Source organism: Solanum lycopersicum, chromosome 8, assembly GCF_036512215.1.
Source record: "Solanum lycopersicum chromosome 8, SLM_r2.1".
Lineage (NCBI taxonomy): Eukaryota > Viridiplantae > Streptophyta > Magnoliopsida > Solanales > Solanaceae > Solanum > Solanum lycopersicum.
The window spans coordinates 61,549,304-61,571,686 of NC_090807.1; the positions used below are offsets into that span (position 1 = coordinate 61,549,304).

At 34.9% G+C, this 22,383-nt stretch overlaps 1 protein-coding gene and 1 long non-coding RNA gene across 2 annotated transcripts; both read left to right on the forward strand.

Annotated features, from left to right (window-relative positions):
- The first annotated feature begins 4,676 nt into the window (after positions 1 to 4,676).
- LOC101246170 (AP-4 complex subunit epsilon) lies at positions 4,677 to 21,003 on the forward strand. Its single transcript, XM_004246164.5, has 11 exons — positions 4,677 to 5,629; positions 6,450 to 6,635; positions 10,473 to 10,688; positions 10,791 to 10,901; positions 12,320 to 12,517; positions 12,600 to 12,731; positions 14,537 to 14,593; positions 14,753 to 14,869; positions 16,149 to 16,226; positions 18,370 to 18,513; positions 19,431 to 21,003. The coding sequence occupies exons 1-11, from the start codon at positions 5,063 to 5,065 to the stop codon at positions 20,529 to 20,531; spliced, it is 2,907 nt and encodes a 968-aa protein (XP_004246212.2). The 5' UTR covers positions 4,677 to 5,062; the 3' UTR covers positions 20,532 to 21,003.
- LOC138337800 (uncharacterized) lies at positions 15,301 to 15,855 on the forward strand. Its single transcript, XR_011211270.1, has 2 exons — positions 15,301 to 15,536; positions 15,709 to 15,855. It is a non-coding gene; the product is annotated as an uncharacterized lncRNA (long non-coding RNA).
- Positions 21,004 to 22,383: the final 1,380 nt, after the last annotated feature.

Here is a 22,383-nt window from a genome sequence, read left to right on the forward strand (position 1 = left end):
TATTTTAAACAAAAAAATATTCTAGAACTATATGAAAAGTACTATAAATTGCAATTTTTTTACATAGTAATATAATAAAAAAATACATCTTAAAATATTAGTCAATTTTTTTACAGACTTTAAAAATATAAATGACGATAAACAATACCGAATGAAAAAAGTATTATACTTAATATATGAGTGATTTCTCTTAATACTCCCAACCAAACGATTTCTTACAATATTATCATGTATGACATTAGTGTTGTTTAATACAATACATAACATTGCTTGTGATAACAAAATATTAGAATCCTAAGAAATTAGACACAGATATTTCATGGGGTACATTTATTTCTAATTTCTATTATATAGAAGAGCCAAATTAAGGACGATCAAGGGCAATTTTGTCATTTCATAAATATTTTAGAATGTCTGTTCTTATGTTATGACATCAAAAAAGTGATAATAGATTTAGAGAAAAGACAAAAATGACACCTGAAGTTAACTCAAATTTAAAAAAAAAACACTTTAACTATGTAAATGTCCTATTACCCCACAAAAGTATTAAATATCTTTGTAAATTGACCATTTTGACTCGTTTTCTCATCAACCTCACACGCGTGAGACACACTCTCCTTTTAATTAATTAATTTAATTTAAATATCAATTTAGATACAGGTTTAACCCGACCCAAATCGTTTAAAAAGATAAATGGTACACTTTCTTTTCTTTTCTTCTCTCTAAATTTCTCACTTTCTTTCTTTATATTTTATTTTCTTTCTCAATTGCAATTCAATTACAAACTTCTTTTGAAGTTTACATCTATTTCAATTTCGCCATTTGTTGGTCAATTTCTTGGGAAATTAGCTGAGCAAACAAGAAGTTTTCATGTTCATTTTAGTATTTGATAAAGACTATATTTTTTTTCTTCATGGATTTGTGATCTTCCGGAGAAAAACACATGTTAGAAATTATTTTAAGATAAAAACTAGAATCTTACCTTCTTTTTTAAAAAATTCATCTTGGACCAGTGGTCCATTATTATTAATAATAAAGGAGAAAAAATTACAGACTTGGGTTAAAAAGACTCAGACAAACAAAAAAAAATCACCAATTTTATAAAAAGAAAAGAATTTGAAAAAAAAGAAGAGGAAAGTCTCTACAGAAGGACCAAGATCCTCACGCCTTTCATCTTCAAATTTGATTCAATGAAGCTCTAGTTTGCCTTACCCTTTTTGCCAGCTTCGAAGCATTTATCTATGAGCTTGGGCAAGATTCACTTCGGCAGTACCTTCATTAAAGAGAAAAGATTTTTTTTTTTTAGTATAACAAGAGGCAACAAGGAGACCATATAGAATAAAAGCAACAGTTGTCAAAAATGGTTCCTTTGAAAGAATGAGGGAAAGCTGGGGAAGATGAGTACTTTAAAAAGGAAAGAATTAAATAATAGATTTAAAAATGACGCGTGTCACTTGTTAATTCGTTCTTTGGAAGAAAAATCTATCATTCACGCGCATTATTTGCGTGAAAACAAACATAGGGAGAAAACGGGTCAAAGTGACGTATTTACAAAAACATCTCCTACTTTCGTGGGGTAATAGGACAGTCATATAATTAAAGTGTCTTATTAAAAATTCGGAACAACTTTAGGTGTCACTTTATATCTTTTCTCATAGATTTATAATAACAATACAACCAAATATTTTTTCTTAAATGACATGTGTATCCTAATGATGTGACATTTTATTTGGACCTAAATTTTCTATAGATTTTTTTTTGCAGTGTGAAATTTTCACTAAACCAATAAAATTTATTAAACAATGTCATTTCACTAATTTTTATATTATTTAAGGGTAAAATAATAATTGTATAAGGGCCCGTTTGGATGGGCTTAATAAAAGTAGCTTTAAAAAAGTACTTTTAAAAGTGCTGAAACTTATTTTTAAAATAAGCAGTTATGCGTTTGGATAAAAGTGCTGAAGTTGTTATGTCAAACGTGAAAAGGGAAAAATGGAAGAAAGAAATGTTAGGGTTATATGGGTAATTTGGAGATTGTTTAAAAATATTAAGAGCAAAAAGATAAAAATGTGGTCAACTTAAAACAGCTTATAAGCTAAAAAAAAAGGTACCCCTATCCCAGCTTTTAACTTTTGGCTTAAAATAAGTTTTTTTTTAACTTAAAATAAGTTATTTTGAGTATTGCCAAACAACTAAATAAGTCAAAAACCAATTTTTAAGTCAGTTTGACCAACTTTTAAGCTGAGCCAAACAGGCTCTAATTAGTGACCAAAATGAGAATCTAAAAGAATCCATACATGTCTTTACTTTTAAAGTTGCCCCATAAAGATATTTTAATAATTATGCTAAATTGAAAATTTTCTATTAATCAACTTTTTACAACAATAATAAATGTTAATCTTGCTTTGACATGTTTTTGAAAGAAAATCTTAAACTAATTTTAAATAAAATATGTTTGAATAGTTAATACTTTTGTTCTTAAAAAATACATTAAAGAATTATTGCGTAAACATATTTTTAATACTTGTTACATAATATGATCACTAAGTCTGTCTCTTGATTATTAAAATAATCTTTAAAATGACGTATCAATATTTGTTAATTAATTTAAAGATATATAAAATTACGTGACTAAAAGAATAAACAATGTTTAAAAGGAAAAATTTATACAGTATATTTTCTTATTTCATCCTAGAAATATGAAGTATCCAATATAATTTTTGTCTCTTTGAATATAACGTCCATTCCTTTTTTTCTTTAAGTACAATATTAAATAAAATTTCGTTTCTTCTATAGTATGAACCATGAGGATGGTAACCTTGAAATATATGACATTAGCTGTTTTAATAAATTCTATTTATTGATTGATTGATGTTCTACTATATTATAATTTTATGATGAAAACAAAAATAATTAAAGCAACTATATTACTTTAATTTTAATAAAATATAATCGAATATCATCGAATGAAAATTTAATTTTCATATTATTTATCAAAATTTAAAATTATCAAACTTAAAATTTAAATATCACTGCCCACCCCTCTAATTTATCACACAAGAAGGAGTTGGGAACAAAAATAAGTCACAAAAATATAAAAGTAACTAAAATAAGCCACTATTTTAGTAAGTAACTAAAATAAGCTTAGTGGAAGAAAAAGTTTCACTATATCAAATTTTCTAAACGTTTTCCATTACTGTCATAACATTTATTTTTAATATATAAAGGAACTTTTTCTTCCACTTTATAAAGTGGAACTTTTTATTCCACTTTATAAAGTGAAAGAAAATCTTCCGCTTTATAAAAAGTTACTTTTTCATCTTCACCTTCACCTTCTCTTTTTTCTTTTCATGGCTTCCAAAAGAATCACTTTGAAGATGGTAATCTGCATCAAAAATTCACTTAAAAGAATAAGTGTTAGACATAGCGATAATCATCTGCATCAAAAGTAGGCGAGACATGAAAATTTGAGGATGTCCCAACATTTTTCGTCATTTCAAAGTGTGAGGACTGACCAAAATAATTATTTAGTTCATAACTTGGAGCAATATTCCTATCTTGCTGAGATAAACCGCTACAAAATATATAATAATAAGAATAATAAATAATATAAATTAATAAATAATTGACAAAATCAACAAACAAAACTGAAATATATTAATTGAGAATTACCAATCACTATCATTGGTAGTTTTGTTTAAATCAAAATCATATCGGCCGGTAAGAGTATTTTGATAATGAGTCATTTTAGGAAAATCAGTAGATTAAGTTATCGAAAATCCATCAATGCTATTATGATTTTCTAATTAGGGATGAACATCGACCGATAAAGGAGAACGTTGTTGACTAATCTTAGGCTCCTTCCTAACATATATTCCAAGTATTGTTGACTTGATTTGATCTATATAGTCATTTGGAACCCTTAAAAAGTCGGTCAACGATTCGTCATTATATATAATTCACTCTCTAAAATTTACTAGTCCTTGTGATAAAAATAAAGTAGGGTATTTTCCGGCTATAATCAAATTATAATCGTACTGTTTATACCCATTCTTTTATAAATTAATGAAATAAATTTATGATATCGGACATTTATTGGATATTTAGCATTGTGTTTGGGAGAACAATTATAATAAATGATATTTCCGTCATGTATAATTTCGTCATTCCAATAAATTGAAACTTTAACTTTACGTGTAGAAGATATTTTTTTTAGATTGAAATGAACAAATATAGAAGACTTTATGTTGTAGGTGCTATCAACTATGCATAAACGTCCTTAAATAGATTTTTCAAAATAAAATAATAAAAATACATAATGAAATATTTTTTTCCGTTTTAATGACATAGCAAATCAATATAATTTATATGACAACACTGAAAAAGCTTCTTCAAGACGTGAAAAATATTCTTCTTATAAAGTGTAATAAAAAGTTCCACTTTATAAAGTGGAATAAAAAGTTTCACTTTATAAAGTGGAAGAAAAAACTCCACTTTATAAAGTGTAAGAAAAAGTTCCGTTATATATTAAAAATAAACGTTATGAAACTAATGGAAAACGTTTAAATTATTGGATATAGTGAAACTTTTTCTTCCACTAAGCTTATTTTAGTTACTTACTAAAATAATGGCTTATTTTGATTACTTTTATATTTTTGTGGCTTATTTTGATTCACAACTCCAGAAGAAGAAACAAAAAAAATCAGCATGCTTACCACGTGCTAGCTAATTCAATCAAACACATCTACTAGTGGTATCTTTTTTCTTTCTTTCTTTCTTTCTACCTTCGCATCATCGTCTTCTTCTTCTTCCACTGCCGGGTCCCCAGCACTGTCTTTTTTCTCTCTTCTGCATATTCCTTACGATTCACGCTCCCCGTGAATCGATATCCTTTCACCTACTACTCACTCTCTCTGTTTCCCTTCAACTCTTCCCATAGATCCAGTCAAAATTCAAACCCTAAACCCCGGTCAAACGACGACGTTTGATTCATCGTCGATCCAGGTTTTTGATCCGAAAATCCAAGCTGGAGCAGTTGAAGACAATTGGTAGGGAGCTCGCAATGGGCTCCCAAGGAGGATTTGGACAGTCAAAAGAGTTTCTTGACCTAATTAAATCAATTGGAGAAGCCCGATCTAAAGCTGAAGAAGATCGAATCGTGATTAACGAGATCGAAATTCTCAAGAAACGAATCATTGAGCCTGATATACCTAAAAGGAAGATGAAAGAGTATATAATGAGATCAGTGTATGTTGAAATGTTAGGACACGATGCGTCATTTGGGTATATACATGCTGTCAAAATGACGCATGATGATAATTTACATCTTAAGCGTACTGGGTATTTAGCCGTCACACTTTTTTTGAATGAAGATCATGATTTGATTATCTTGATTGTGAATACTATTCAGAAAGACTTGAAATCAGATAATTATTTGGTAGTTTGTGCTGCATTGAATGCTGTTTGTAAGTTGATTAATGAGGAGACGATTCCAGCTGTGTTGCCTCAGGTGGTGGATTTGTTGGGGCATTCAAAAGAAGCTGTTAGGAAAAAGGCTGTTATGGCACTTCACCGGTTTCATCAGAAATCACCATCTTCTGTTAGCCATCTTGTCTCCAATTTTAGAAAGGTGCATTCTTTTGCAGATTTTTTTTTTATGTTTTATAGTACTAGTTGAATTGGTTGTCCAGAATGCATTGTGGAATGAATGTATTATTGAGGTAATTAGGTGCAATCCAGCATAAGTTATACACAAATTCATGTACTATTATTTTAAGCGAGTTAGAATGTTTTAAAAGAATACATGTCCAAGCAATAGTTGGATAAGAGTATATAGAGAAAAAAGTCGCACTTGAAGTTATGAGTTTAGCATGTGTTTCCCTTCCCTATTTTATCCTACTGGGAGAAAGTTATGAAAAATTACAAGTGTTTGAGTTTAAGATTGGGACATAGGAGGATGCAATGGGACATGATCTAGAAACTGTGAGTTTTTTTTTATTCTAACACTTTATGTTCTTTTATAACGATGATGCCTGGACCAACTTGCATACACCTTACTATTAGTACTAGTACCGGGTAACTTTGCCGACCAAGGCATTGGCAGATAGGCATAAATCGCTTGAGTTTCTATCACTTCGTTTTTAAGCTGCACAGTGGAGAGAGAATAGGATCTATTGATATTTTTAATGATTTTACGAAGCTCCAGAGGATATTAATGACCTTTGTATGTTGTTGTATAAAAAAGAGAGGACTGAGGTGCTGGATAAAATTACGAAAAGAATGTGGAATTTGCTAGTGATGAGGATATAAGTGATGAGGTAGATAACAAAGTGAAGCATGTGCACATTGAAAGGCATGCAAATATTGTTTAGATGCATTTGAAGAGAAAAATAGATCCTTCTATGGCGTAACTGACCTATTTATTATTTAACAATTATTTTTGTTTGCAGAGGCTATGTGACAATGATCCTGGTGTTATGGGCTCTACACTATGCCCTCTTTATGATCTTATCTCAGAGGATGTTAATTCTTACAAGGATTTGGTGGTCAGCTTTGTAAGCATTCTAAAACAAGTAGCAGAGCGGAGATTGCCCAAGAGTTATGATTATCATCAGATGCCTGCTCCATTCATTCAGGTATGCAATCAAAATTCCAGTTTGATCTCTTGCTAATATGTACACGAATTTTCTTTGTGAAAGTTCAAAGCTGGAAAGGTTGTATTTTTACGTGTTTTGTCTTGATGGAAGTTCCTCTCAGATTATGGAGTCGCCATTCAAGTCCATGCTACCATCTTACTTTCTGAGGGTTGGGCCTTTGATTTGTCTGAGTTGTTGAGGTTCAAATTCTTTCATTCTAATAACAAATCTTATAATAACAATGTGTCTACCCCTTAGATCAAAACCAATTGGGTATGCCATATGATACTCACTATCATTTTAAGATTATTACTTATCATCATCATACTTAATAAAGTAAAAGTGAAAAATTAAGTTGAATATAAAACCTATTAAGTAGCTATTGACCAATCACCTATATGGTTTTTTTCCCCATTATGCCTTATCTATAATTAAGACCTCATTGTTTTAATTAAGATTAAGACATCATACTCTGAAGTTGTTGTCGAACACTGAATGATTAAGATGGTTTGTTTTTAATATCTGATAGTGCATAATTTATTTGTAAATATAGAAAATATACATTTCAAATGAATCAGTAATTAACACCCTTCGGGGTGGCCTAGTCTCAAGTTCGAAACCCCTTGCTGACGAAAGCAAGGGGCTTTCCTTTTGGGCCGAGCTCGTCGCATCAAGTTTGCCTAGTGTGGGTTACCTCTCCTGCGGGTGTTGTCATATAAAAATGTAACAGATGTATATTCATTACTTGATTTAAAAAAGTAAGTGATGTTTGAGATGATTTGTAGTAGTGATGGTGATAATTATGATGGTGGAGGTGGTTGATGTTGTAGTGACGAACTTGATGATGGCGATTACTAGTTGATGGTGAAGATGGTTGATGTTGGTAGTTGATGGTCTTGATGGTGATTGTGGACGATGTGTGGGTGGCAGTTGGTAGCGGTGCTAGTTGTGATGGTGGAGGTGATTTGTAGTAGGGATAAGCCACAATAGTGGTGGATGTTATGGCAATGGTGGTGGCAATGAATATAATCATGATGATAAAGTTGCTTGGTGTGGTATCGACTGACAATAGCGGTTGATAATGGTAGTTAGTGGTGGTGGCCGGTGGTGGCCAACAGTAATGGTGGTGTGACTGACAATAGAGGTGATTAGTGGGGTGGCTAAGTGAATGTAGATAGAGTCGTGCTGGTTGGTGATTGTTCAAGATCTTAATGATTTAGACTTGTCCGAAATGAACAAATGCTTAAATTTTAATTTAAACAAATAAACTTAATGGCCTAAGGTTTGAACCATTTTGGTTCAATCAAATGAGGCCCAAGTCTGTAAGGAAACACTGGAAGAAACCATTACAAATCCATTTAATTGTTATGGAATTTAAGCATAAAGAGAAAATCACAATTCTATTGAAAGTCCAATGTTTCTTATATACATTAGGTTCCCAAAAAAGTCTCATAATTCTTCTTCTTTTTATGAGATCGCCAATATGTATACATAATATGTAGCGTAAAGAGTTTTCAAAGGGAGTTTGCAGTATAAAACTTAACATCTTATAAATAAGTCTAGGAAGGTTTGTTTTGGAATATTATATTGTCTTTTCATATGAACCAACTTTAAAAGTCAGATGGAGAGAGGTGTGTTTAGTATTCTAAACCACAAGGGAGGTTATTGTATAAAGGTAATCCAGAAGGGAGATTGCTGAAATTATCCTTAAAAATTTATCATTCACCTATGGGATTACACGGGGCATGTCGTCGTCGTTGTATTTTACATTTTGTTGAGTTACCTAAGATCAATTTGTGGTATAGTTTGTCCCTTGTGAATCTTAATCTCTTGGTATTTATTATTTGTGATCGTCTTTTCTTGGCTTCCTATTGCTTTTTATTATCGGTGTGGTATGTCGTTTTCTATTGCCTTTTGAATTAATTCACCTTTCTACGAGTATCCACTATATTGTAAAAGTTTATCTTTATAATTGAATGAGACAAAATATTGAAGTTGTTTTTTAATTTTCTTAGTATGTCACTAAAATAGTGAAATAATGGTTTAATCACTTTAACGTGATATTTGAGAATAAAATATTGGCTTATATCAAATGTTAGAGATCACTAAATCTAAAAATATAGCATAAGCCAATTTTATCCCCCCAAAAAAGAGAATACAGCTGACATCTAAATTGATCAATTGTGAATAATTTGATTGTATGTATGTTGTTAACAAATGTAGGTTTGCTTTGTTTAAGATTTTCTAGCCTCGTAAAGTACCTAACTTTTGACAAATAGAACTTGATCCCATATAAAGGCGATGAAGAACTAACCACTTCTGCAAGTCAACAAGTAAACCCATGTCCATTTGCTGGCAATACATTGACTTTAGGGTTAAAATAACTTAAAGGCAAGTTCTACATTTACCCGTTATAAACAAAAACCCTTAAAAAGACAAGTTCTACAAAGTGGTGGTTGGATCAATTTGTTTTATGAGGCGTAGTGTTGGCCAATCAAGAACTCTCATGTTATGGAAGTTGTGGAAATGAGGATGCTAAGGTTGATGTGTGGGCACACCAGGATAGATGAGATTAGAAATGAAGATATGCATGATAAGGTAGGAGTGGCCACGATGCAGGAGAAGATGTGGGAAGTGAGACTAAGATGGTGCGAGCATGTGAAGAGGAGATGGATGATGCCTTATTGTAGAGGTGTGAGAAGTTGACTATGGATGGTTTCAGGCAGGATAGAGATAGGCGGAAGATATTCAGGAGAGTGATTAGACAAGAAATGACGCAGTTGTAACTTATCGAGAACATGACCTCTGTGTTAGGAGGTTGTGTAGGGCATGGATTAGGGTACAAGGTTAGTAGTAGGCAGTAGCGCCTTGTCTCGGTTATCCTTCCATACTAGTAATCCTAGTATTTCTCTTACTCCTGTAGTTTCTTGTCCATTGATTTTTATTTCTATCTAATGTTGCTTGTACTTTGACTCTCACTTTTTTTTTGGAGTAGTTACTGTTCTATCTTTTTTTCTCTCAGAGTATTTTGTCATGCTTTCTATTTTATTTTGCTATGATCCCTTCGCCTCAGTTCTTTAAATTTTTGTGCTGCTTTGATTTGCTTTGCCTTGAGCCAAGGCTCTATCGAAGACCTCCTATCTACCTCCCAAGGCAGGGGTAAGGTCTGCGTACGCTCTACCCTCTCTAGATCTCACTTATGGGATTACATGGGGTATATTGTTATTGTTGTATGTCATTATAAGATGCAATTACACTATGCTTTTCTTTGGATGGAGGTAGAAATGTTGACATTGAGGAAATAGAAAAGGGGAGGTTTAAGAGTTTTTGAGTAAGATAAACTAGGAAGGTTAGGACGTATAGGTAGGCTTTCACAGTGTCTTTCTCCTCTGGAACTAGAAGTAACATTCGCTCTTTCTTTTCTTTACCTTTTTTGTGCCAAACCTAATGTTAGTTTCTTCCTTTGTGCATGGATTGAGAGGTAAAAAAATATGCTGCTGATTTCCTTCATCAGATGTAATACTTGTCTGATATGAAGAACATTTGGGAGGAAAAGCAAAAGGCAGCGATATTCACATGAAAAGTTGTCAACTTCTTGGCTTAATACAGATTACAGTGTATAACTTGTATATGAAAAACCAGTAGCTCACTGAATAAACCAGTGCAAGCAATCTGATGGGGAAATGTGACCATCAGTTTTGATCATGTTTATCCATTAATCCTCTTTATTATCTGTTTGTAGAGATTTCAACTGTTCCATTGGCTATTTCTGTTTTGCTTTTTGACAAGAAATGGTTCCCTACTTGTAAGCTCATTTTTTGTTGTTTTACATGCAAGATCAAATTATTGAAAATTCTGGCATTACTCGGAAGTGGTGACAAAAAAGCCAGTGAACAAATGTATACAATTGTTGGTGACATTATGAGAAAGAGTGATTCATCAAGTAATATAGGAAACGCTATTCTGTATGAGTGCATATGCTGTGTCTCCTCAATACATCCTAACCCCAAGGTTTTAGAAACTGCAGCAGAAGCAGTTGCCAAATTTTTGAAGGTTCGTCTTCTTCATCCTGCTGTGTGTACGGTGTACCTTTCTGTTGCAGTTGGAGTGCCTCTTTGTTAAAGCTAATTTTGTCCAAAATTACCTGGTGCACAGAATGATAGCCATAATCTAAAGTACTTGGGGATTGATGCACTTGGTAGATTAATAAAGATAAGTTCAGAAATTGCTGAGCCGCACCAACTGGCCGTGATTGATTGTTTAGAGGTAAGAAACGTTATTTCTCGGGTCTGTTCTAAACAAAGGATATTTCAATTTATGGAGCCACAACAATTTTAGCTTGTCCTTCCTGTTTATGCCTGAAATATATTGCTAGAACATTCAGATACTCGATTTCAGCATTGCAACAGCTTTATTTGCGATTGCATGCCTTATTTTTCCTCTTTCTTTTGAACAGTATCATGTCAACCATTATTAAGTTATATCATTTCGGTGCTTTCTAATCAACAAATGCGGGTAAGAGCAATAATTAGTCTCTTTCACTTCATTTTTTCCTTTTTGACACATGCATTATTCAAAGAAGGTCACGGACCCTTTGGGGGTGGCCCAGTGGTTTGGGCTTGGGCCTTCCATTTTGGAGGTCTCAAGTTCGAAACCCCTTGCCTTGCTTTTGGGTCAAGCTCGTCGCACAGAGCTTGCCTAGTGCAGGTTACCTCTCCTATGTGGTTTGCCCTATTGCATAGGAGTACGGTTTTACCCTTTGCACACCCAAAGGGCGGGTTTCCCTTGTCATTTAAAAAAAAGAAAAAAGAAGACCATTCCGCCAAAAGAAGCAATAGACCTACGTTACAATGTCTCGATAGAATGGATCCTCTTGGCACCCCCTGACTTCTTCTCTTACCTTAAATTGACCAAAAATCTGGAGTACCTTTGATCATCTTTGTAGAGTGCTCAATTGCGTTGAGTACTAATATGGGCTTACTTCCGAAGGTTAATGCAAAAGACAGAAATATAATCATGTATGCTTTGCTTCTTTGCTTTTTTTCTTTTTGATTAGTATGTTGCTTCTTTACTTATGCGGTGGAAGCCAAATTTTCTTCTTAGGGTCTAAAATTTGGACCGTCTGTTTAACACCTGCAACACACTCCCTGCCCATATTCTATTAGAACCTTTTTTCGGTGAAATTGAACATATTCTTTTGCAAGCCTTGGTACCTTTAATTAAACTTCGAAAGCAATTTTTTTCCCCCTTGCGAAGCCAGATTAAGAAATTCTTAGAGACAACTGCTGGAACTTTGGGTTTTGAATAAGATAATTATTCATCTTAGTTATCACTGCACGGGTATATTGCACGTCTTTTAAGTCCACATTTTGAGACAACATAGAATCCAGGGCTTATGGGCTTTTCTTTAACCAACTTCTAAGTAGCTTTTGTCTTCCACAATTCCGGTTATTTCTTTACATTATGGCTAGTTAGCTACCTAGTTTGATTTATGGTATATTTGGGTACTACTGTATTCATCTATAACACAGAGGAAAATGAATTTTGGCTCGATTCATGCATTTCCCCATAAGGAAAAATGTTCCTCCCTTTTATTGTACAGAGGTAGCTATTAATCTACACTTTGGAAGATGGAAATGCTTTCTTTGGTGTTTCTGTTTCTGATGCTGACCATTTTAATACAGGACCCAGATGATACACTGAAGCGAAAGACTTTTGAGCTGCTGTATAAAATGACAAAGCCATCGAATGTAGAAGTTATTGTTGACCGTATGATTGATTACATGATGAGTATAAGTGATAACCATTCTAAAACCGAGATAGCATCCAGATGTGTCGAGCTTGCTGAGCAGTTTGCACCGAGCAATCAATGGTTTATCCAGGTCAATTTATTTTTGCAAATTAATTTTCCATAACATTTTCTGTATTGTGGTACCAACTGCAATGGTTTTGATGTGCTTACAGACCATGAATAAAGTGTTTGAGCACGCAGGAGATCTAGTGAATTTAAAAGTTGCTCACAACTTGATGCGGCTGATTGCTGAGGGATTTGGAAAAGAAGATGACACTGCAGATAGTCAGCTGAGATTATCAGCTGTATGTCTTTTCAACATTTTTGGTTCTTTTTTATTGATGAAGTAATGTGTTTCATTAACAAAATGCATCCAATTTAGCCAAGGAGTCAAAAAGCATGTTCCAAAGATCAGTGGCTACTAGCCAATGCAAAAACAAACGATTAATATTTTCTGAGCTTTCCTTACACATGCAACATCTGTTGACCAATTCAAAGCATCTTCTATTAAGTGATATAGTGTTAGGCAAGCTTCCTTCAATAATTGAAGCAGATAACATTGGTTGGGAGCTTGGTCTTCCAGATCAACTTCCATGATCAGATATCAGAATCTTGATTCTGCAAACTATACTGCTTGTAACACTTTTATCTGTGAAGTTGTTTCTGTTCTCCCCATCATAATGTCAGGTGGATTCTCCACAATGGTATATTCCTCAATCCTAGTTAGTAGGTCCAGCAGACTTCCCAGTTCCCAATCTTGTAATCTCTTCTGAGGTGAGTGTCCCAACTGTTGCCTCTTCCGTTGTCGTTATGTAGGAGTCTTTGGCATGAGCAATCTGGAATATTGTGGGGAACTCCATCATGAGTGATAAATTGTTCAACCATTTATTTTTCCAAAATATAGTATGTGCACCAATTACAGTGAACATTCTGAGAGAATTTCTGTCCCAGCTTGCTGATGTATTCCCATGGTCCTACCCAATGGGGTGCATTAGCAACTTTGGAGCACCAGTTATCCAGCACTCCATGTTTGGCCTTGATGACCTCTTTCCAGAGGGTTGAGCGAGTAGCAGCATATTTCCATAACCATTTCATTAGTATACACTTATTTTTTTTTGAGAAGGTAACATTCATTAGTATACATTTGTTATGCATGCTCAAATCTCTGATGCCCGGACCACCCCTAGACTTAGGCTGAATAAATTTATCCAGTTTGACTAAATGAAACTTGTGAGAGCTGTTGTTTCCTTCCCATAAGAGATTCCTTCTGATTCCGTCTAACTCATCCTCCACCTGCTTTGGAATGGGAAATAGAGGCCTGAAATAGGTGGACATACTATCAAGAACACTGTCAATGAGGGTTAGCCTACCCCTCCACATAGACAGATCATGCATCTGCCAAGATACAAGCCTCTTGTCTAACGTCTCTATGACCCCATTCCACATCTCACAGTACTTGAATTTTCCCTCAAGTGCAAGACCTAAATAGGTTGTAGGAGAGAGCTCAATGGAGCATCCCCAAATACCAGATACCTCTTCTAAGTTAGGCGCATTGTTTACTTGATAGATGATACTTTTCAGCTTGTCGACATGTAGCCTTGATAGAGCCTCGAAAAGTAGCATGGTCAGGTTGAAATAGAACACTTATGATCTGTCTGCCTCAGAAAATTTAGGTATCATCAGCATACAAGTGGGAGTCCAGGTGGGATTCCCAGCATTTAGGCACACTGTTTACTGGATAAATGATACTTTTCTGCTTGTTGACATGTAGCCTTGATAGAGCCTCCAAAAGTTGCAGGGTCAGGTTCAAATAGAACACTTGTGACTTGTCTGCCTCACAGAAAATTAAGGTATCATCAGCATACAACAAGTGGGAGACATTCACTGTGGTTGTTATGTTATTTTGATTTGTGAGCAACTTAAATTGTGTGATTACTTCCTTGTTTCTCTGTCTTGGCAAGATGACCATTTGAGATATTCTTGTTGTGGAATCTGGATAAGCTTTTGTTTCTCTTCATCTTGCTCGTGTTGAAAATAATTGCACAGCAGATATTATTTTCGTATATCCTGTTTTTGCACTTCTAACAGACAACTCTTTGACTGGTTGCAGGTGGAATCTTATTTGCGTATCATGGGAGAGCCAAAACTTCCCTCTGCATTTCTTCAGGTTTCCAAAACCAGTCGTCTCTCTCTCTCTTCTTTCCCTCCATCTTTCTCTTCCTACTTCCAGTAACTAACTCATGTTCTGATCAGAACTCATGTCATGTGTATATAACATTCCCAGTTCACTCATCTGGTGCTTAAAACACAACTTTGTGAATTGCAGGTTATTTGCTGGGTCTTGGGGGAGTATGGTACTGCTGATGGGAAGTATTCTGCCTCCTATATCACAGGGAAAATAAGTGATATTGCTGAGGCACATTCAACTGATGACATGGTCAAGGTATGTGAGGTTCAATTGCTGCTTTATATCAGCTGCGAGGTGCCTGCTTCTAGTATGACCTATTTCTGTATTTTGATCCACTTGATCTTAAAAAGCTAGTAGAAAATTGTTTTGAAAACTCACCAAATGAAATGTATTCTGTTTCAAAAAGCTTCCTCAACTTTCTGGTTTTCAGAGCTGTGAACCCTCTTTGCCTTTTGCTCCTAATTAATTAGACACCCCTACTTGATAGGATGTGATCTGAGCAACGTGGGAGGATAGCCCCCATGGTATGATTGTCGAGGACATCAGGTCCTAGAATTATGTGTTTACATATTTGGAAGTGATCTTTTTTCACAGTAGTGTGTGTTCTAAAAGTTGCGTGTTCTAAAGTTATTTTCTTTAAAAATGGCGTCTGAAGACCTCCTGCTGTCTTGTATCTTTGGTATCAGAAGGTACTCAGGTGGTGGCAACTCGACTGTTTAACAGGATAGTACGAATACGCTCTTTGTAATTGATTTTTGATCTCATTACTGTAAATACCATATTTTATAAAAAAACATATTTATCAATTATTGGAACTAGCGTTACGGCTAATAGACTTTCCAAAAGAGCCTTGTAGGTATTTGTTAATGCTGGAAGTTGGTTCCATAACAGCAGGTTAAGATATGAGAAATTTTTAAAGATGGTAAGCAAACAAGAAATCCTTTGAGCTATATCCTGGTCCTATTGTTAAAGATATATAATTTTTTGGTATAACCAAGAAATTGCTGAGAAACTGTGGCGCATGGTTTGATACTCGGGTTACTGGGCCCACCCTTCTACCTGTCTCCACTTAAATAACAAACTTTTGTTGGCAGGAAGGTTCGAACCTATGACCTGCACCAAATCCATTGCACTGTAACCACTAGGATAAAGCCTTGGGGGCCATTGTGAAGAAAAGACTTGTAGCAGACAAAGCATGTGTAAAGTAGGTGTTAAGAAGTTAAATCTTTACCTTCATGGAACTAGGACATTCTTAAATTTGCTCAAATACAGGAGAAATATGTGTGAAGACAAATAGAGTTTTGATAAACTTCTCCAACTTATATTCTTGGTTAACAAATGAAATTATTCTTGGCAAGTAGGCATTTTATGCATCAGGTTCTTCCTCATTTAGGAAACCCTATTTGTTACAGTCAAACTATTTGACAGGTTGTTTGTATTCTTTATGAAGAGTGTTAAAAGTCTATACAAAACCTTCACTGCCTAGCTCTTAAAAATTTGAACTCCTTACGGATTGTTTGCTCCTCTGTTGTAGGCTTATGCAGTATCAGCACTTATGAAAGTATATTCATTTGAAATAGCAGCTGGGAGGAAAGTGGACATCTTGCCGGAGGTAAGTAAATTTACCTTTCAAACCAGGTCAGTTAGTTTTTTTTCCCCCCTTTAGATAAGATTGATTTAGAGATACTAGTGTCTTTCCCAACAGTTAGGCTGATAGGTTTTTGTTTATTTTGCTGACTCTCCAGATCATACCTTTTGACATGTGATGTTATCTGCACGTGTTGGTTCCATTTTGAATAAACTCCCATGTTTCCTGTCAAAGAAGAGAAAGTTCCTAGCAAGGGAGAAAAAACATATCCATTTTTACAGATGCAGAATAATCACCACCAACAAGAACCTCAGTCCCAAACAACTTGGGAGGATAACCATCTTATTTAATTTAGTTTAATGGGCTTTAGGATGTTCAGATTATCATTAAATATAAATTCTTAGAATCATAAAGCAGACTCTTTAGTTATTTCTTCTTTCTGGTAGAATCATTTGTAAAATGTTCTATTGCTGATGAGGAGCTTAACACTACAAAGTTATATTTTAATTAAATGAGTTTCACGTGGGCAAGAAAATGAGAATGAACCGTGTATCTGTCTTATCTCCCAAGGAAGAAAAGAACCATATTGCCTTAATATGTATGTTCCATAAAAAATCATTTTAGTACTAGAATGGAATTTGCCCGACTAGAGTGGAACAGACAGAATTCATACAGCGAATATCTTCTACTTTTGGAATTGAGGCAATATTGATTGGTCGCTTTCTTATTTAAAATGAAACTGTTACCACCAATGGTTATGATGGGATAAGATAGGATGCCTCCACCCTTGACCAAAGGCCCTGATCTTTTTTTTTCTTCGTAGGGAGCTTTTCCCCCTTTGGAAGGTCTTAAACAGGATTCCAGGTAAGTTGGGGTCCCATAGTGAATACCTGACAGTCTGGGGAAAAATTTGTTGAGGTGTGCGAAAGCTGGCCTGGATGCCATGATCATTAAAAAAAAAAAAGAATTGAAGAAAATCTACATACTATCTAACAAGGAGAGTAAATGTCTGAAATATCAGACCACTAAAGTCGGTAAATCGATGGACAGGGGAAGGGAAAAAAAGAATTATTTGATTGCCAATTTTATAAGTTCGAAAGACAAGTTCTTTGTTCATTTTTCCCATCTCATTTACTGATAGAGAATGTGATGGTGGAAAAGCCCTGACATCATACAGTAAATAGAAGGATTAGTAATGTAAGACGCCAAGACCAAACTCCCTTTACTTGTACCTTCTTTTTCAGTTTTTTCCGTTATTAATAAAATGAGCCACCAACTTTATCAACAACAACAAAAAGCCACTAACCTGGTTCTATATTAGCTTTAAAAAAATAATGAAGGCGAATTTTATGTTTCATCAGAAAAGATCTTGTGAGATTATCTATATAGGGGATGTCTCTGGAAATTTCATGAAGTTAGGGAAGAGAAAACATACCTTCAACCTCTCTTTCAGTTATATGCTACAGATGTGCAAGTAGAAAGAATCAGATTTAACAAGAAAGGATGGATTAAGCATCCGTTTGGAGTCACTGTTAGGACCAACTGTAACCTTCAACACTCGCGGATAATGCGCTTTTCTAGTGGGGATGAGGAAGGCAGAGGTAGGCCAAGGAAGTATTCAGGAGTGGTGATTAGATTAGATATTACGCATCTTCAGCTTACGGAGGATATGGGCTTAGATAGGAGGGTGTGGAGGTTGCAGGTAAGGGTAGAAGTTTAGTAGGTAGCCGAGTGTCGTCTTAGTATTATCCTATTCATGTAGTCTTTAGCTTTTTGTATCTGTTAGAATTTGTTGTTTACTATGTTTAGGTGATCGCACCTTATTGTTGATGTTACGGTTCCTTGCATATATGTTCATAATGCTTTCCTATTTGTTGTCTGTTTTTCTTCATTGTTGTTTTTCCTTTCCATTATAACTTTGATTTGCTTCACTTGAGCCGAAGCGTAAACAACTTATCTACCTCCATGAGGTAGAGGTAAGGTCTGTGTACACTCTCCCTTATCCAGACCCACTTTTTGGGATTTCACTGGGTATGTTCTTGTTGTTGTATGTCTAACAACAGGAGAAGGGAAAATTTACAATGTATTGGAGTTTCTTGTTCAATGCTAGAATTTCTTTCAAACCTCAATACAAATTCCAGAGTGCTGAAGTATTGGCTCAATGCAGTGTCAGTCATTCATTGAAGAGTTGTTAGCATCAAACTCAACAGATCTACAACAACGAGCATATGAACTTCAATCGGTTATTGGCTTAGATGCTCGTGCTGTTGAAAATATTATTCCAATGGATGCTAGCTGTGAAGACATCGTGGTAAGGACTGTTTTTGGAGTTTATTGAATATTTCTTGATGAAGGTTATTTCTCAAGTTATTAACAGGCTTAGACATATTGATGGGATTATCAGAAATTCATGCTTTTACTGATCAATTCTGTTGTGAATTCTTCACCAATAGCAGATAGCTTTGTTTAATATACCTGGTTTCGTTATTCTTGTATCACCCTGTTTGGCATTATCTACCCCAACCCTGCAAAAAATAAAAAATAAAAAATAAAAATGAAGGAACTTATTTGGAATATGTTCTCGACCTACCAGAGTACAATTTCTGGGGTAAAATGTGGGTCTTGTACCTTCAGTGAGCCACAAACCATGGGTCTATCTTTTCATAGCAGGCTTTATATCACTGATCTGCCTGGAACTTCTGAAAAAGAGCTGGCATGCTTATGTTTCGGATTCCTGGAGATGGCATCCTTCATGTTGGTGCTTCAAATTTATCCCTTAGAGCCTGTTTGGATGGGCTTATCCGTATGTTAGGAATTCTAACTTTCTTTTAGCTTATTTTTGTCTTAAAAACAATTGCTTAAAAACACTTCTTTATTTTACCCAAACACTACAGAATTGTTTAAAAGCTATTTTGGCTCAGAAGCACTTAAAAAAGGCCCATCCACATAGGCTCTACCCTCTTTTCTCAAGCTACAAATACTTAACTTTCTCTGGTATGAAACTGAAAAATGTTAGGGTGCTGTTATTTCCTTGGTTTCATATTACCAACTTATTCTCTGTGGATGAGAGTGAAAGAAGTTAAAATTTGATGTTTCCACTTGCTTCCGTTACTGGAAAGATATCATTTAAGTTTACACTGTATCACAACTCACAAGGCTCATTATTTTTGTTTTCCAATTTTTGTTTTGTTTAAACTTGAGGGCAACTATTTTGGAAAATTTCTGCAGGTTGATAGAGAACTATCGTTTCTCAATGGTTATGTTGAAGAGTCACTGAAAAAAGGGGCTCAACCCTATATTCCTGAGAGTGAGCGATCAGGAGCTTTAAGTATCAGCAGTTTAAGAGTTGAAGAACTACATGGATCATCGGGACATTCTCTTAGATTTGAAGCCTATGATCTTCCAAAACCTTCTGTACCATCAAGACCCCCAGTTCCACCAGTATCCTCAACCGAACTTGTTCCTGTACCAGAACCAACTTATCACAGAGAGTTTCATGAGGCTGTTGCACCAAAATTTTCCGTGTCTGGTACAGGCTCATCTGAAATCAAGCTACGACTTGATGGTGTTCAAAAGAAGTGGGGTAAGCAAACTTATTCCTCTTCCTCACCATCTACTACAGACTCTGATACCTATAAGACTCAGAATGGAGCGACCCAGCGTGATGTAACAAGCAGCTTAAGCTCAAAAACACGTGATGTATCTTACGACTCAAGAAGGCAGCAGGAGGAAATTAATCCGGAAAAGCAAAAACTTGCTGCATCCCTCTTTGGTGGTGTATCAAAAACTGAAAAAAGACCTGCTGCTGGCCACAAGACATCAAGGCCAAGCAGCCGTGTTGCAGACAAGTCTCATGCAGAAAAGAGTGGACCTTCCGATGGAGGTGCTGTGAAAGCAAGTCCCCAACCACCTCCAGACTTGCTCGACATGGGTGAACCGACTAGTATTAGTAATACAACTTTTGAGGATCCTTTCAAGCAATTAGAAGGGTTGCTTGATTTAAATGAAGGAACTGCAGCTGTAGGTTCCAGTAGTGCTACTAAAGCACCTGATTTTATGTCTCTTTATGGTGACACTTCCTTAAGTGGGCAGAATATGGGAATGACAGATCTCCTTTCAACTGGTAGTGGTGATGCAAATCTTATCTCTGGAATCTCTCATGCACTTGACAAGAATGGCCATGGGACAGGAAGTGCAGTTACTCTGCCAGCACAATTAAGCAAGGGACCAAATACTAAAGAGGCTTTGGAAAAAGATGCACTTGTGAGACAAATGGGTGTGAACCCAACAAGTCAGAATCCCAACTTATTCAAGGATTTGCTTGGGTAAGGTACATGACATGATTGATATAGATTTGTGTTGCTGGAAAGGTACAAGTATGTTTGATGGCCGATCGTACAATTGAAAGTACAATTTGCAAGGAACTAATAGTTGTATGAGCCTGTGGTATATTTTAACGCAGTTGCAGTTGCAGTTGGGAAAGTTTTAAGTACAAATGGTTTCGACCGGTAGGAATAGGTGAGGAGGCCGCGCTAGCTTTTTCACTTTGAGGTTTCCAGAGCAAAAGCTTGTCAAGCTTGGTGCAGTCATGTCTATGGATTTTCCATGCTTTTCAAGTTGTCAGAGTTGTGTTTTATGTGAATTTTCCCTTTTGTCTATCTTATTGAGACCATTCAATATGTTTTTTTGGAGGCAAACTGTACCATTTGGAGAAGGGGTATTGTACCCCTTATGTGAATGTAAGTAGTACTCATTTTTCAGGTTAAATTGATACCATGCCAAGGCAGCTAGTTTTGCAAAATCTTTGTCGTCTTTAATTAATCTGCATATGACTAGTCATACAAGTCTTGTAGTTTCATGAATAAGCTCAGTATGTTTTAATCTACAGTTCTTCACTTGTCTGCAAACTTTTTTTTTTTTTGGTGTTTGTTAGTCGTTTGCAAGTTAAATGAAACTATAAACCTTTACTATTACAACTAGGTATACCTAGTGTAATTCTACAAAGTGAAGTCTGGGAGGATAGATGTACGAAGACCTAGTTGTTTTTGATGTAGTCTTGGCTTGAAAAGGAAATACAAATTAAAATACTACAGATAGGATGATACATTCTGAACAATAAATAAGAAGTAACAAGAGTAATACTACGACTACTATTAGTATGGATTATGTCTACTAGAATGGAAGGAAAATCCCTTCTCTATTAGAGTTGGAAAATGAAAAGAAGCCATACATTTTTTAGAAACAAGATGCAAGATTTTACACTAGTTGGCAAAGTTAGTAGAACATGAAAATTTTGGTCCCTCTGCTTGCTTGCTTGAAGATGTTTCACGCATTAGACCTCCATAAAAAAATTCTAAGTTAATATTGAGATAACTAAACTTGCAAATTATTATACACTGCGATTAGGCTATGCATCTTTTATGATAGTAAATTATGTCTTTGGTGAGAGTATATTTTGATGGTGTTGAATCACACAACTCACTCATATTGTTAAGATCAAGCTTGGATTAAAAAGAAAAAGTGACAATCATCATAAAATTAGCCCCTTTTTGAAAAGTCCTCACAATACGAATAGGTGAATTTAAATGGAAAATTATAAGCCAAACTTATTTTGGACTACGACTTGTCATTGTTAATTTTTGGACATGGTATGACTTTATTTTTCTTCAAAATGCACATGCATAACTTGAAATAAGTGTTAATTAGCTAAGGGAGGTTGAGTTGAGTTCCATGAATTTGGAAAGCCTAAAGCTACAAGTCATGCTTTAATAGAATTGAGATATCCACAGTGAATTCAAAGTCAACATACTTCAAAATATCTCTAGGTTGTTTCTATTTGTTAAACACACATACCAAAAAGAACGGTCAATTGAACACCCTTTATTAGAATATTACAAATCAAAATTGCTTTCGTGGATCATCATCCTCAAGTTCCTCTTTTTTTTTTCTCTCTTTTCAAAATGACAAAAACCAGGCATGAAATTTTATATCAGTTGTCCTAGGTATACAAGTCTAAGCGAAAAGGGTCCGAAACATATTTCAACTTTTGCCAAAATTGTTGTTACGATATCAAATTTTGTGAAGGACCTTTTATCCCATGCAATATTTAATAGTGTATTTTAACGGTAAATATTTGTTCACGTGAACATAAAAGATATTGCATAATTATAACTAGTTAGGT